Source organism: Panthera leo, chromosome A1 (genome assembly GCF_018350215.1).
Source record: "Panthera leo isolate Ple1 chromosome A1, P.leo_Ple1_pat1.1, whole genome shotgun sequence".
In the NCBI taxonomy this organism is placed as follows: Eukaryota; Metazoa; Chordata; class Mammalia; order Carnivora; family Felidae; genus Panthera; species Panthera leo.
Window position 1 is genome coordinate 87,940,396 of NC_056679.1, and position 16,152 is coordinate 87,956,547.

A 16,152-nucleotide genomic window follows, 5' to 3' on the forward strand; every position below is an offset into this window, starting at 1 on the left:
GCGGTTTGCAAAAGGCGCGGCCTCTTCAGAGGCCATCGGGGAGAGAGGACTCCAGTGTTTTTGCTAAAATGCAAAAGGGGACGTGGGCTTGATGGTGTCTTTGGAAGCCGGGGTCGCCATCTCCTGGCGGCTCCCAGAGGATGCGGCGCATGCGCTGGGCGTCCCTGGGCGTGCCGGGAAGCGCCGCGCGGGGTGGTGCCCTGGCCGGCCTAGCGCCTCCCGCCGGTGGTGCCACGGCGGCAAGGCTCGAGCTCGCGGTCCTTGGTCCCGGAAGGCAGCGCGCCATAGGGAGGCTTGGCGAACTCCTGGGGGTGGCGCGGCTTGGGGGAGCCGCGGTGGTGGTGACAGGTGTCAGGGATGCAGAGGGGCGGGGATACAACGGCACAAAGGATGCAGGGGTACCGGGATGCTGGGGTGCAGGGGAGCAGGGAGCTGGGGATTCCGCGCTGCTTGCACTTGGGGGCGGAGGGGACGGTCGCGGACTGCTCCTGGAGCGCGCGCGCCGAGGCTGACGGTGGCTTCGGAGGCTCCGGGTCCTAGTCTCTGGGTGAAGACCCGAAGCCTTTGAGGCCCCTGTTTATGCTCGGGCATGTGTCCGGGTTGGTCGTTTCAAAAGCCCTGGGGCCAACCGCCCTAGAGGCGATCTCGCCCTGGTGGCCTTGGGATGCTGACCGCCTCGCCGCTGCTCCTCTGGGCTCCGAATCCCAGATGCTGACCGCATTGTGCAGACTGGAGGTCTCTGATTTCTCGAAGGGGCGCGCATTCCCTGGATGCAAATGGCTAGGTGCGTTCTCCCCGAAAGGGATGCCTGGGTCGGCGCGTCCGGACCGCTGGCGGAGGCCTTTGCGCCAGTGCGCGCAGGGATGGAGCGCCCCCAGCACGCCCCCTGCAGGTCGGCTGTCCCCTCGCCGCTTCCCCGGTGCATCTATCTCCTCCTCCCCTATGCTCCGCGCGCATTTTGTTTTCCCTGTTCCTTCCCAGGAGGAATCCGCGCATGTGCACAGCTGAACGTTGTGGATGCACACATTTTTAAGAACCAAATACGCTATGTATCAACGCTTTCCTTTATACCAAAATCGATAACAAGTCAACACAATCTTCTTACATCGTTTAACTTTTTTTTTTTCAATTTTTAAAATGTTTATTTTTGAGAGCGAGAGAAACAGAGTGCAAGCTGGGGAGGGGCAGAGAGGGAGACACAGAATCCGTAGCAGGCTCCAGCCTCTGAGCTGTCGAGCCCAGTGCGAGACTCGAACCCACAAACCGTGAGATCAGGACCTGAGCCGAAGTCGGACCCTCAACCGCCTGAGCCACCCAGGCACCCCTTCATGACAATTAATAACACAGATGACGTCCAGGAGCTGGATACACACCTGACAGTGGCTTTGGGGGCAGGGCAGTAGTAAGTGCTGCTTCTGTCAGGTCCATGATATGTGTGCATGTTGACTCGGCCATTCTTGTTCCTCTTGTTCACTGTCCTCTCCTCATGGTGACGTGCATGTCCCTCCTATGAAGACAGATTGATCTCCAGAGTCCTGTAATCACTGGGGGGTCCTCTATAATTTCCAGACCTCTGGTCGACCCAAGTGAGCACAGGGTAGAAACAAAGGAGACATATTTCTTTTTTTTTTTTTTATGTTTATTTTTGAGAGAGAGACACACACACCCTGAATGCAGGAGGAGCAGAGAGAGAGGGAGACAAAGAACCAAAGCAGGCTCCAGGCTCTGAGCTGTCAGCACAGAGCTCCATGTGGGGCCCGAAACCACAAACCGCCAGATCATGACCTTAGCCGCAGTCAAACGTTTACCTGACTGAACCACCTAGGCGCCAAGGAGACATAGTTCTATGCCCACAGTTCTGGAGGCCATGTCTGCATGTGCATGACCACTGATTCAAGGGAAAGGACATGTTCGTCATTACCAGGAGACCACTGCCACTTTGCCATTGTTTTCCTGCCACCCATGCAGTTTTCCCTGACACAAAACCACCAACAATGACAAGAACTGTCCTTGGGGCGCCTGGGTGGCTCCAGCAATTAAGCATCTGACTCTGGCTTCCTGCTCAAGGCATGATCTCAAGGTTCATGAGGTGGGGCCCTGAGTTAGGCTCTGTGCTGGCAGGGCGGAGCCTGCTTGGGATTTTCTCTCTCTCCCTCTCTCTGTCCCTCCCTCAGTCGACTGTCTGTCTCTCTCAAATAAATAAACTTAAAAAAAAAAAAAAAGAACCTTCCTTTCTTCCACATGACTTTTTATGTGGCCTTTCGCGTGTACATTGTGTCCTCAGATTCGCTCCATTTAGCAATACAGATTCAAGAAAAGTCACCAATGTGCTGTTTACTTAGTTTCCGATCATGACAGCAGGTGGGTCTACCCTGCGCTAAATCTCCCTGTGCTGCTTTGAGTTCAGCAAATGTTCCCCCATGTGTAACCTTTCCCCCCACCCCTGCCTCACTCCCAGGAGTCAGCCACCCTGCTCCGCTGGCCTGGGGTGTGGCCACAGGTGGCAGGCCCAAAAAACCGCCCCTCAGCCAAATATTCTCTTTATCAAGAATCCACAATTATTACCCTGTGTGGGAGAAGGGAGGAAATCAATCATCTCCAGAGGAGGGGCTTTCCCTAGATTATCCTGGGCCTCAATGTAGTCACATGTCTTTCTTCTTCTTCTTCTTCTTCTTCTTCTTCTTCTTCTTCTTCTTTAGTTTATTTTTTGAGAGAGAGAGCAGGGAAGGGGCAGAGAGAGGGAGAGAGAGAATCCCAAGCGGGCTCCTCACTGTCAGCACAGAGCCCGATGCGGGGCTCTCGAACTCATGAACCATGAGATCATGACCTGAGCCAAAATCAAGAGTCAGATGCTCAACTGACTGAGCCGCCCAGGCACCTCCCAACATGTCTCCTGGTAGGAGAAAGGCAGAGGGAGTGTGGACACACACAAGCGAAAAGGTGAACATGGAGGCAGAGATTGGGGTCATGTGGGCACAAGCCAAGGGAGCCCCAAGCAGCTGGAAGAGACAGGAGGGGCTCACCCCTAGAGCCTCCAGAGGGAGCGTGGCTCTGTGACACCTTGATGTTGGACTTCTGGCCCCCAAGCCCAGGAGGGTAGGGGAGCCCCTGTTATAAGCCCCCCAGGTTGTGGTAGTTCCTTAGGGCAGCTCCAGGAAGTTGACCCACCACGGGCTCCCCCTGGCTGACAGCAGGTGGGGGGGGGGGGGGGGAAGGACCACGCCCCATTTCTGGAGCAAGCGCTTCTGGTGCAGCGAGCCAGGTGCTCCTGTCCTGCACCAGAGACCCACACGCCCCAGAGAAGAGTGCTCCCCGATGCCAGACAGGGAACATGTGAGTCAGGATATTAATAATAATAACAAGATCAGAAAAGATCTTGGCTTATTTACTAGTAGGAGTGAAAGACAAAAGAGAGCATTGATTCTAGGTTTTATAATCCAGGATTCTTAAGAGACACAGAAGCTACAGGATATATACAGACAGATATATTTTAAGGAATTGGCTCACATAATTGTGATAGTGGTGACTCTGAAATCCATGGGGCAGGCTGGGGACCCAGGAAAGAGTTGACAATATAGGTCTGTCTAAAGGAAATCTGAGGTCACTAAGGTGAGTCCAAATCCAGTATGCCTGGTGCCTTTGTTTTATTTGTTTTGAGAGAGAAAGAGAGCAGGAGAGGGGCAGGGAGAGGGGGAGAGAGAGAGAATCCCAAGGAGGCCCCGCACCATCAGCACAGAGCCTGAAGCAGGGCTTGAACCCACAAACTGGGAGATCATGAGCTGAGCTGAAATCTAGAGTTGGATGCTTAACCGACTGAGCCACCCAGGAGCCCCATGACTGGTGCCCTTTTGAAAAGAGATTAAGACACACACACACACACACACACACACACACACACGCAAGGAGGGATGACCTTGTGAGGACACAGGGAGAAACGCCAGGGAGAGAGGCCTGGGGAGGGACCAGCCCCACCCCCGCCTGGATCCCAGACTCCCTGCCTCCAGGCCTCGGAGACAATACATGTGTGTTGTTCACGCTGCCCAGGCTGGGGTATCTGTTATGTCAGCCTTAGCAAATCAATACACAGGGACTCTGGCTCAATGCTCAGCTCATGCTCATGGTTTTATAAGACTGCTTTCCTACTGCACACAGTCACGTGGTCGACACAAATGAACAACGCTTTTTCAAAATTTTAAAGAGAAAGGAAAAGAGTTTTATTTGAGCCCAAATTGGGACAGCTGCCTAGATACACAATCTTCACAAGGAAGAGAGTGGTCCATGGAAGGGACATTTGGTACAGGGTTATATATGCTTTTTTACATGAAGAGTCATAAGTCATCATGGTGAAGAACACTCCAGAAAGTCACAGATTTTATCTTATGTTTTTAGTATGTGCAAGGCTGTGTGACTTTAACCTTTTTTAAAAAGTGTTTATTTCTTTTTGAGAGAGAGAGACAGAGAGACAGAGCATGAATGGGGAGGAGCAGAGAGAGAGAGAGAGAGAGAGAGAGGGAGACACAGAATCCAAAGTAGTTGTCAGCATAGAGCCGGCCTCAGGACTTGAACCCAGGAGCCATGAGATCATGACCTCAGCCGAGGTCAGACACTTAACCAACTAAGCCACCCAGGTGCTCCTGTATGACTTTAATTTTAAAAACCAGGGAGGTTTTTGTTTTTCTTATCTTTGTGTTTGGAATGTTCCTTTTTGTTATGTTGTGTTTTGTTTTGTTTTGTTTTTTAACAAAGCAGACATACAGAAATAGACCCCACGCTTTGAGGTTTTGCTGAATCATTATGGCTATGGTAAATGTTAAAGTATAGCTTCCCTGGGACCCCAGGATTGGGGCCCACAAACATTAAAAGTTGAAACAGTTCTTCATCCATGCTTATAAGCTCTGTGTAGGATACTGTTGAGAAGTTTTATTACTGCTTAACATCTGGAAGACAGGATCTTCCTGTCTCATCAGGATGATGAGTGTGATTAATTATATCCCTGAAATATCATACAAAATTCTTTCAGTCAACTGGGATGGCATAGGAACTCAGGGAAATATTTATTCATGAAATTATACAATATTTTGGATTTTATTTTTCAAAAGAATCTGAGCAAGAGAAGGAAAGACGTATAAAGTCAAAATTGGTCTTCAGCTGGTAATTGTTGAAATCTAGTCCACCTGACTATTTTGTCTACCTTTGTATGTGTTTGAAATTTTCCAGTTTTATAAAGAAAAAAAACCAGTTATTTAACACATTATAGTTGACCCTTAAACAACACAGGTTTATGGGGTGCCTGGGTGGCTCAGTCGGTTAAGGCATCCGACTTTGGCTCAGGTCATGATCTCGCAGTCCGTGAGTTGGAGCCCTGCGTCAGGCTCTGTGCTGACAGCTCAGAAGCTGGAACCTGCTTCAGATTCTGTGTCTCCCTCTCTCTCTGCCCCTCTCTGCTCATGCTCTGTCTCTCAAAAATAAACAAATAATAAAAAATAAATAAATAAAAATAAATTAAAAACAACACAGGTTTAAACTGTGCAGGTCCACTGATACACAGATTTGTTTTTTAATATAAACACAATACAATACTATAAATGTTTTTTCTCTTCCTTATGATTTTATTAATAACATTTTCTCTAGCTTTATTGTATGAATACTGTATATAATACATATAACATAGAAAATGCATGTTAATTGACTGTTAATGTTTTTGGTAAGGATTCCCATCAACAGCAGGCTGTTTAGTAGTTAGGTTTTGGGGGAGTCAAAAGTTATACATCAATTTTCAACTGCTTAGGGGATCAGAACCCTAAACCCTGCCTTGTTCAAGGGCCAAGTGTATTTTTGTTTTTCTTGAGTCTGAACCACAGACTTTTTTTTTTTACATTTTTTTTCAATATATGAAATTTATTGTCAAATTGGTTTCCATACAACACCTAGTGTTCATCCCAAAAGGTGTCCTCCTCAATACCCATCACCCACCCTCCCCTCCCTCCCACCCCCCATCAACCCTCAGTTTGTTCTCAGTTTTTAAGAGTCTCTTATGCTTTGGCTCTCTCCCACTCTAACCTCTTTTTTTTTTTTTTCCTTCCCCTCCCCCATGGGTTTCTGTTAAGTTTCTCAGGATCCACATAACAGTGAAAACATATGGTATCTGTCTTTCTCTGTATGGCTTATTTCACTTAGCATCACACTCTCCAGTTCCATACACGTTGCTACAAAGGGCCATATTTCATTCTTTCTCATTGCCATTGAACCACAGACTTTTTAAGGTCACCTTATTTATCATGACCCTGATCATAAGGTCATAATGAAAACCATGGCCACACATGTGTTAAGCATACATCCTGGGAGGATGTAATTTTATTACTGCCCTCATTTCTTTCCAGTGAGAGTAGACATATTCTGCTGTGAATACATTTTGTACCCATGTGTAACCCTAATGTCTGTTTGCTCCAATTTCCCATGCATGCCCCCAGATTGTCCCATTCGTTCACTCAAGAAAAATATTCCCAACCTGCAAAAACTCAGACCTAACAGTGCCTTCTTTTCCACGTTAGGGCTCTCTGGCACACCTGAGTTTCATCAGGCCGTTTTTCTGAAAAACAAAAGAAGTAAAAGGCGGCTTCCAGCTTTGTTATATCCCCTTTGATTGAGCCATCTGTGAAGGTCCATGTGGAGATGTGAACCCTGCTTACACGTATGAGTCCACCTAGGGAAGAATGAACTTTATTTTTACTACATAACCTCCCTGATTTGAATAATAGACGACTAAGTAGGTCCCAAGGGAAAATCTGTTTATAGGTGTCTACAGTAGGCCGACTGCAGCCCCCACCCCCACCCCCACCTCCACCCCCACCCTCACCCGCCCCTGCAGGACCTGTCACAGGGCTAAAGGGACTTTGCAGCTGTCATTAAGGCTACAGATTGAAGATAAGGGGATCATCCTGGATGTCCCCCATATAATCACAGGCGCCTTAAAGGCAGAGAGGAAGAAAGACGCCGCACGGAAGTTGGACAGATTGGAAACAGGAGGGGGATGTGACCCGCCCCCGCTGGGGGCACCTGGGTCGCCAGAGCAGGACTGTGGGCAGGGTGTGGGCAAAAGGAGCCCACACGCAGTCAGCTAGGAAAGGAAGCCTGGGGGCGATAATCCAGAGCCCCCAGGGAGGAAAGCAAGGTTGCGGACACCTTGATGTGAGCCCGTGAGCCTCCACAGAGGACCCGGTTGAGCCTCGACCTCCACTGGCAGAACCGCAAAAGAATAACTAGGCTTTGTTTTAAGCTGCTATTTTGGGAGGTAATTTGATAAGGCAGCAATAGGAAACCAATACGAAATATTTTTATTTTTATTTATTTTTTATAAAGTATATTTTCAAAGTAGCTGGGAAGGTTTGGGTAACAGAGAGGGTCTTGGAATTTACCGCAGAAAAAAAGCAGCCCCCTTGCAGCTAGTGAGCCTGGGGATCTGGGCGTTTCCATCCTTCTAACACCAGCCACATCTCGCCGTCACTCCCTCCCAGAAGCAGAAACGCGTTTCCAGTGCAGACGGCGCTGGTCCTAGAGAAGGTGGATGGCACCCCGGTACTATTTATATGGATTATATGCAAATGAGGGATTGGGCAAACGCAACATGTGATTGGATCAAAGAACATTTTTAAATAGCCAGAGGCAGTGCGGCTGTCTGATTGGATGAAATTGCTGGGGATGTCAGCCAGTCAGAACACAGATATCCCCAGAAGCCTTCCTAATACCGCTCCGGCCAGGCATTCCCAGGATGGGTTACTGGCATGAGTTGGAGACTTTCCCACCTGGGGAAATCTGTAAACATAACCCGTGATGTTGATGGTAAATTCATGATTCCTCATTGTCCTAAAACACGTAGCTCTCAAAGCCCAGCAAGACGTATAGGTGAAATCTATCATTCCTCGAGTATCAAAGAAGTCAGGGACTATCTTTATTCTGGAATATTAGAAAATGTAGAGAAAGAGGGTTTGGGAGTGTTTTTGTGGATTTTGTTTGTTTGAGTTTTTAATGCCTGGAAATCCTAGAGCAGTACAGAGTGTGGTCCTGAACCAGCATTGGGTCATTTGAGAACTTGTTAGGAATGCAAACTGGGGTTCAGCCCAGACCCACTGAGTCACAAAGGGGATGAGGCCCAGTCATCTGCTTTGGAAACCTTTTCAGGTGTTCAGATGGATGTGAACCTTTGAGAGCCAGTGCCCCCACAGAAACAACTAAAACACAATTGAAAGGGCTCACTGGGAGATTCAGCGACACACACAAAATTATCTTTCCTGTCTCCAAATGAGTCAGCAAAAAATCGAATGGGGAAAACTTTGCTCATTGTGGTAAATAAACAATGGTAATCTTGGAAAAAGTAGAATTTATTTTCATGAAAGTATAAACCTCATTGGGAGGTGGATAGAGGTTTAAATAAAACAGGGAGATCCCACTTCCTTGGCTACTAAATTTGAAAAAAAAATCTATTTTCCCTTAAATTGATCTATAAATTCAGGATTTTATTTGTTATTTGAAAAAAAAATTGTAAAGATCTTGTACAAGGAAATAGAAAACAAGCAGGAAAAAACCCTTAAAAGTATAAGAATTTTCTTTCTTCCTTTTTAAAATGTTTTAATATTTATTTATTGTTGAGAGACACATAGAGTGTGAGTGGGGAGGGGCATAGACAGAGGGAGACACAAAATCTAAAGCAGGCTCCAGGCTGTCAGCACAGAGCCTGATGGACGCGGGGCTAGGACTCACAAACTCCAAGATCATGACCTTAGCCAGAATCATACACTTACCCAACTGAGCCACCAGGGGCCTTCAGAAATTCTACCTTAAAATATTAGGTACAACACTAAAACAACGACAATGACAAATTTGAATTTCTTGGAGGAATCATAGAATCGTTCAGTATTGGAGAGAACGTAAGTCACCTCAGTTAGGTCTGAAGAGAAAAGAGATGCATGTAGGAGATGCTTAATGCATCTCTAATCTTTTATCATTTTTTGAAATTAATAATCTGTGAGTTAGGATCAGTGGAGGTCCAGCATCATGTTGCTGGTGAATTACTTTAGTGTGGCTGCCATTAGGGCTGGAAAAAAATCAGAGAAGCCCACTGTTGCCATCAGTATTTACCTTTATCCTGGAATGTCCACTGTCACTCAGTATTTGGCAAAGAAGAAACTTTTAAAAGGTACCGGATATGCAGAAATGACAGAGTGCAGTTACACAAATACAAAACAAAACAAAAAACAAAAACACAAAAACATAAACCCTGTGCCCATTCAGTAATCGATTATAAACAAGGAACAGGGAATGTAATAAGACATCCATTCAGTAGAGCACAATAAATATATACATAAATATTAATATATTGTTGAAAAATTTTACAGCTACAAATATCCTTGATGAAGTGTTTGCACATTGGGATGAAGAAAAGTGTGCAAGTTTGTAGATGGTTAAACATGATTCTAGGAAGCAGAAAGTGGGGCACCTGGCTGGGTGGGCTGGTGGAGTGTGCAACTCTTGATCTCCGGGCTGTGGGTTCAAGTCCCACGTTGGATGTAGAAATTACATAAAAATAAAATCTTGGAGCGCCTGGGTGTCTCAGTCAGGTGAATGTCTGGCTCTTGACTTTGGCTCGGATCATTATCCCAGGGTTGTGGGATCAAGCCCCACATTGGGCTCCATGCTCAGCATGGAGCCTGCTTCTGATTTTCTCTCTCCTTCTGCCCTTCTCCCCTGCTCTCTCTCTCTAAATTAAAGAGGTAAAAATAAAATAAAATGTTTTAAAATATTCCCAGCTTCACCAAACTGCCAGAGGGGTTCATGAGGCCAAAAAAAGAAAAACAAAATTAAATTCTTGCTATCTCTTCACAGTAAACAGAAAAAGAAAACCTCCCGAAGAGGCCAAAGTTACAAAGCACGATTAGGAAATGTATTTAACCACATGGCAGAATTCTTTCTTACTGTGGAGTCCACAGGGAATCACTGCAGTGGAGACAACCCCACACCGAGCCTCTTATGAAATGGGCTAAACGGGGAGAAGACCCTGTCCTGAGGACCCCATTAAGGCTGGAGAAGAACCAGGTGCATTGCATGGTTTCGGAGCACTTTGGTGCCATGTGCATCCTTTGAATGCTGCGAGGTGGCTGATGGTGTGAGTGACTGGGGCGCGCCCCATGCCCCTGGCACTGCGTGGGGTTCTGGGCGACTCAAACTGAATGCTGTCTGTGCTTCAGGCCCAGAAAATGGGAAGGCAGGACCTGGACATGGTCAATGGAAGTTTCCTATAAAGGGGGCCAGAGAAATGGGGTACTAGCTGGGGTATCAGCAGGGTCCCCCCAACAACTGGGAACCCTAGCGTCCGCTGTAGCTGTCAGCTCTGGAAGGGCTTTCGCACACTGTTTACAGGACCACCTGCCCCTGCAAGAACCCCACTCTGCCTTTAGACTGAGCTCCTGAAAGTCCAGATGGTTCCCAGCTTGCTGTCACGAGAGCGAGGGAGAATAGGGAGTTTTTAACGCTGGAGAACGGCATCGTGTGTGTGTGTGTGTGTGTGTGTGTGTGTGTGTGTGTGTGTGAAAGAGAGAGAGAGAGAGATATGACGCACACGGTCAACACCCTGTGACCTAAAATCCCCAAGGATCTACAACAAAGCACTACACACAACCCCATATTTCCTTAGTTGTGTGTGCAAATTCCATGAGTGATGAGAGCAAGGGAAGAACATTCCAGGTTAGGGAAGGAGCTGGGTACCTCCAGCACTGGATGGTAGTCAGTGCTTGGTTGCCAAGCTCAATGGTCAAGAATGAATTCTTGAGACGTTTTATGGTGCAAAAAGATGCTGATATCATAGCACAGGTACCAGACACATTGGGCAGAAAGAGTTACCCTGGGATTGTGAGGAGTTACTGATAATATATATTTAAGTTTGTGGAGGGAGGCTGAGTAGAGATAATGCAAGTTTCTAAGGAATTGCTGTACGCTAAGACTGACGTTTCCCGAACCTTGGAGGTCTGGCTGTTGTCAGGATAAGGTTGGTTTTAGTCTCCACTAAAACATCAGCATGAAGGCAGCCATGAGTTACTTGAGGAAGGTCATGCTCAGCATGCCTCAGGGATTAATGAGTGGGCTGCAAGTTGTAAGGACACTTAACGTTAGCTACATCTCTCTTCCCTTTGTTCTCCCCATCAAAGTGATCAGCACCAAATGTATGCACAGACCTGATCTATAACAAAGTGTATGTGTCCTGGACAAGCCAGTATTTGGGAGGAAATGCTTGCATCTGAAGCACTCTTCAGAGAGACCAAATCTCTCAGGAAGTTTTTTTAGGGGATGTGTTTCCCTGGGCCTCAGTGCCTCTGAGGGAGTAGGAACCACATGGAAGTCAGTTGCTGAGATCATGAAAACTTGTCAACTGAACCAACTGCGAAGAGGTTTTTGTTTTGTTTTGTTTTTTTAAATTTGTTTAATGTTTATTTATTTTTAAGAGAGAGAGAGAGACAGAGCATTGAGAGGGGGAGGGACAAAGAAGGAGACACAGAATTCGAAGCAGGCTCCTGGCTCCCGGCTCCAAGCTGTCAGCACAGAGCCCCAAGTGGGGCCCAAACCCACGAACCGTGAGATCATGCCCTGAGCTGAAGTCGGACGCTTAATCGACTGAGCCACCCAGGTGCCCCTAAAAAAGAGGTTTAACATGTGATAAAGGAAACTCTCAACTTTTCTTTTTTTTTTATTTTTTAATGTTTATTTATTTTTGAGAGAGGGAGAGAGAGCACGGGCAGGCGATGGGCAGAGAGAGAGGGAGATAGAGAGAGTCCCAAGCAGGCTTTGCGCTGTCAGAGGAGAGCCCGACACAGAACATGACCCCATGAACCGTGAGATCATGACCTGAGCCAAAATCAAGAGTCAGACACTTAACTGACTGAGCCACCCAGGCGCCCCAATTCTTGAGTTTTCTGGTTTGTGGGCTCTGCCTTCAGGCTCCCAGGGAAGCTATACTTTAGCCTTTACCAAGGTCAGAAAGACTTGGCAAGGGGTGCCTGGGTGCCTCAGTTGGTTGTGTCCAGCCCTTGATTTCCACTCACATCATGATCTCACGGTTCATGAGTTCGAGCCCTGTGTCAGGCTCTGTGTTGACAGCATAGAGCCTGCTTGGGATTCTCTCTTCTTCTCTCTCTGCCTCTCCCTTGCTCTCTCTCTCTCTTTCAAAAATAAATAAATAAGCATTAAAAAAAACTCAGCAGAACCTCAAAGCATGGGCTGTATTTCTGTATATCTGCTCCATTAAATATATATATATATATATATATATATATATATATATATATATATATATACATATAACGAAAAAGGAACATTCCAAACATAAAGAAAAACAGAAACCTTCCCTGGTTCCCATAAGATTAAAGGCATACAGCCTTGCACATACTACAAACATAAGATAAAGTCTATAACCTTCTGGAATGTTCTTCATCGTGATGACCTGTAACTCTTTATGTAAAAAATAAAGAATAATAACGATGATGATGATACTAATGTAACCCTGCACCAAATGTTCCTTCCTTGGAACACGCTTTTCTTTGTGAAGATGGTGTATCCAGGCAGCTCATATAAAACTCTCCACTCTTCAAAATTTAAATAGGTGGGGAAAATTTTTTTTAAAGGTTTGCTCAATTTGCGTTGACACATGTAATGCAGATTATGGTTTCAAATCCCACTGCAGGTGGGGAGGGTGCACAATAGGCAGCCCCCAATTCCATGTTTTGTGTGTGTATTTGTTCAGACACATGGAACCAGGTAACATTCTGCCTCATGTCCGGGGAATGGACTCAAGTCCCCTGGGAATCTAGAAACATAAATCTAAAAACAGAACTGGGGCGACAGGGTGACTCAGTTGGTTGGGTGTCCTATTCTTGATTTTGACTCTAGTCATGATCGTGCGGTTTGTGGGTTCAAGCCCCATGTTGGCCTCTGTGCTGATAGCTCAGAGCCTGGAGCCTGCTTCAGATTCTGTGTCTGCCTCTCCCCCACTCACACTCATTCTCTTTCTCAAAAATAAATAAACATTAAAAAAAAAAAGTAAAAATAAAACTAAAGTACTTGTGGTCAGAAGAGAAGGCCTTAGACATGCACCCAAACAGTCTCAAAGTGCCGCCTGGGTTTCCATCCTCAGCCACGTAGCCCGGGTTGATCCCCAAAGGGCTCCTTCCTGGGTGCTCCTGTGCAAGTCACAGCTGGTGCCAGAAATCCAGCATCCACCCACCATTGTCCCCTTTAGCCCTTGGGACACCCAGAGCTCTGGACTCTGTCTGCCCTGAAATAGGGACAGCTCTGGGAGATTAACCAACAAGTCCCTGTCAGACTGCGTCAGATCCACACCATACACACCAGGAGACCTTAGGTGGGTCCCTTAGTCCCTCTTCCTGGTGCTCAGCCAACCCAACCTGACTCAGGGATGGCAGTGGGGATTCTGTGTGACAATCATTACCAAATAAAAAAACACACAGATTTAGTAAGGAGAGATTTTATCTGAAAGGATTATTACAAGGCAGGAGAAAGGACTATTAGGACAGGAAAATTCTTTTTTCTTTTTTTTCAACTTTATTTATTTTGAGAGAGAGAGAGATGCATGGGAGGAACAGAGAGTGAGGGAGAGAGAGAGGAAAATTCTTGCCTCTACTCATCTTAGGACTTGGCAGGGGCTCTGTAACCAAAGACAGATTAAAGGAAAGCTTTTAGGTTTTATTGTGACACAGGACCCTTCAAAAGGGAATGAAGACTTACAGAAGGGGCAAAGCCTAAATGCTTTTACACTGGGTTGAACAGAGGCAACTGTGGGAAAGTAACTTAAATGCAAGGGGTGGGGGCGCCTGAGTGGCTCCGGCGGTTGAGTGTCCCACTCTTGATTTCGGCTCAGGTCTTGCTCTCAGTTTGTGGGTTCGAGCCCCGAGTGGGGCTGTGTGGTGATTGTGTGGAGCCTGCTTGGGATCCTCTCTCTCCCTCTGACCTTCCCCCTGCTCATGCTCTCCCTCTCAAACTGTAAAACAAAGAAAAAAAAAAAAAAAAAAAAAAAGACGTGGGCAGACCGAAGGAAGATCAGAATTACCTCAGCAAGGCCTGTGAGTGCGGGGTCCGGTGGGTGATGATACAAACGCTTCTTTCCTCCAGGTACAGGTCAGTCTTCACACACAGGAGAATTACCTCCTATTTTCAGGAAAGAAAACGGAGGCATCCGAGCTCTCCTCTTACGTCTGCCGTTTTTCAAGTGCCTTTAGCTCAGAATAATCCTTGCAGGGAAGTTGCATTTGAGGATGGCACATCGGGGTGCCCAAGTGTCACTGGGGTGGGGCAATGAGGGATCTCCTTCCATAGGATGAAAGGAACACGACAGGGAAGCTGACGGGACAGTGGGTCAGGGAACGTTTGCCCTGGGCCGACGGGTTCCAGGAGGGGCCAGGGATCAGGACACGGAGCAGCACGGACGCTTCACCACATCCGGACAAATGGGCACCTTGTTTGGATCCGCCTATGGAGACAGGCAGTTCAGCCAACTGTCCCTGGGGGAAGGACGGGGATGTGGACAAGTTGTGTCCCATGGTGTCACGGGTCAGCAAAGGGGCACCCCTGATTCTCGTCAGAGTCAGGCAGACACGAAGGGTGGGGGAACCCCTTTAACTGCTGGCAGGGAAAACTATGTGGTCACCCCGGAAAAGCTGAACTCAGAATGCAGGCTTCTAGAAGGGTCTTCGGGCCCTGGAGCGTTCGGGAGCCAAGAGGAGTGTTGAGGGGGAAAGGAGAGAGCTGTGTGGGAGAGGCAACGCCCACAACGACGCCCTTGGCGAGATGACCTGACCTTGACCCTTACTCTGACCCTAGCCCCTGGCCTGCAAGTGCATGAACAAACACTCCGTGGAACCAGGAGATCTCCTCGCTACTAACAGTCTTGCCGCAGAGGTGCGGAGATAAAGGGGCAGGCGGCCAAGTGGAGCGTCCCGCGGGCCAATCAGAGCACAGCTTACCATCACGCCACCAGCGGTCGGCCAATGGGACGGCCGAGGCCTCTATAAAAGCTGACACTGCCTTGGTTTTTGTTTTGTTTTTGTTTTTGTTTTTTATCGATTTCCATCGGGACAAATGGCTTCGGTTTTTTCTGTAACACTGCAAGCCATGGCTCTCAGGAAGCAGACAGCGCGCAAGTCCACGGGCGGCGAGGCCCCGCGCAAGCACCTGGCCACCAAAGTGGCCCGCAAGAGTTCGCCGGCGACCGGCGGCATCAAGAAGCCGCACCGCTACCGGCCTGGCACAGTGTCCGCCACTACCAGAAGTCCACCGAGCTGCTGATCCGCAAGCTGCCGTTCCAGCGGCTGGTGTGCGAGATCGCGCAGGACTTCAAGACCGATCTGCGCTTCCAGAGTTCGGCCGTCATGGCGTTGCAGGAGGCGTGCGAGGCCTACATGGTGGGGTTCTTCGAGAACACCAACCTGTGCGCCATCCACGCCAAGCGCGTTACCATCATGCCCAAAGACCTACAGTTGGCACGCCGCATTCGCGGGGAGCGCGCTTAAGCGCCACGCGCATGTGTGGGCCGCCAAGCCCTGAGTCGTCACTCTCCCCCTAAAGGCTCTTTTCAGAGCCACCACCAGTCCACAAAGGGTGCTGTGCCAATCTGGGGTTCTTTCTGGCTGGTTCCAGCTTCCTTCGCTTCCAGTTAGCTGGTTGTGTTCCCTAGGGTTCATGCGGGGGTTTAACCAAATGAAAACCCTAACAACCGGGGTGGTTACCCATAAGTCCAACAGTGGAGTGGAGAGGAGCCCACCAGAGTAGGGCTACCTAGAGAATGCGGTTGGAGGGCTTTTTCCCACTGGGTGCCAGCATGTTTGGTTTTATTTTAATGTTTTTTATTTAAAATTTTTTTAACATTTATTATTGAGACAGGATGAGCAGGGGAGGGGCTTCAAGTCTTTAATCTGTCAGCACAGAGCCTGATGCGGGGTTCGAACTCAAACGCCAGATCATGACCTGAGAGGAAGTCAGTTGCTTAACTGAATGGGCCACCCAGGTTCCCCTAATGTTTATTTTTGACCCAGAGTGTGAGTGGGGGAGGGGGAGGGTAGCAAAAAGGGGGGGCAGAAGATCCAAAGCGGGCTC

The 16,152-nt window shown here is 47.9% G+C and overlaps 1 protein-coding gene across 1 annotated transcript; it reads left to right on the forward strand.

Moving 5' to 3' along the window:
• The first annotated feature begins 15,141 nt into the window (after positions 1–15,141).
• Positions 15,142–15,604, forward strand: LOC122215793 (histone H3.3). Its single transcript, XM_042931582.1, is given in 2 exon segments — positions 15,142–15,310; positions 15,313–15,604. Coding segments are annotated over 2 exon segments (396 nt in total). The 5' UTR covers positions 15,142–15,171; the 3' UTR covers positions 15,570–15,604.
• The last annotated feature ends 548 nt before the right edge of the window (positions 15,605–16,152 follow it).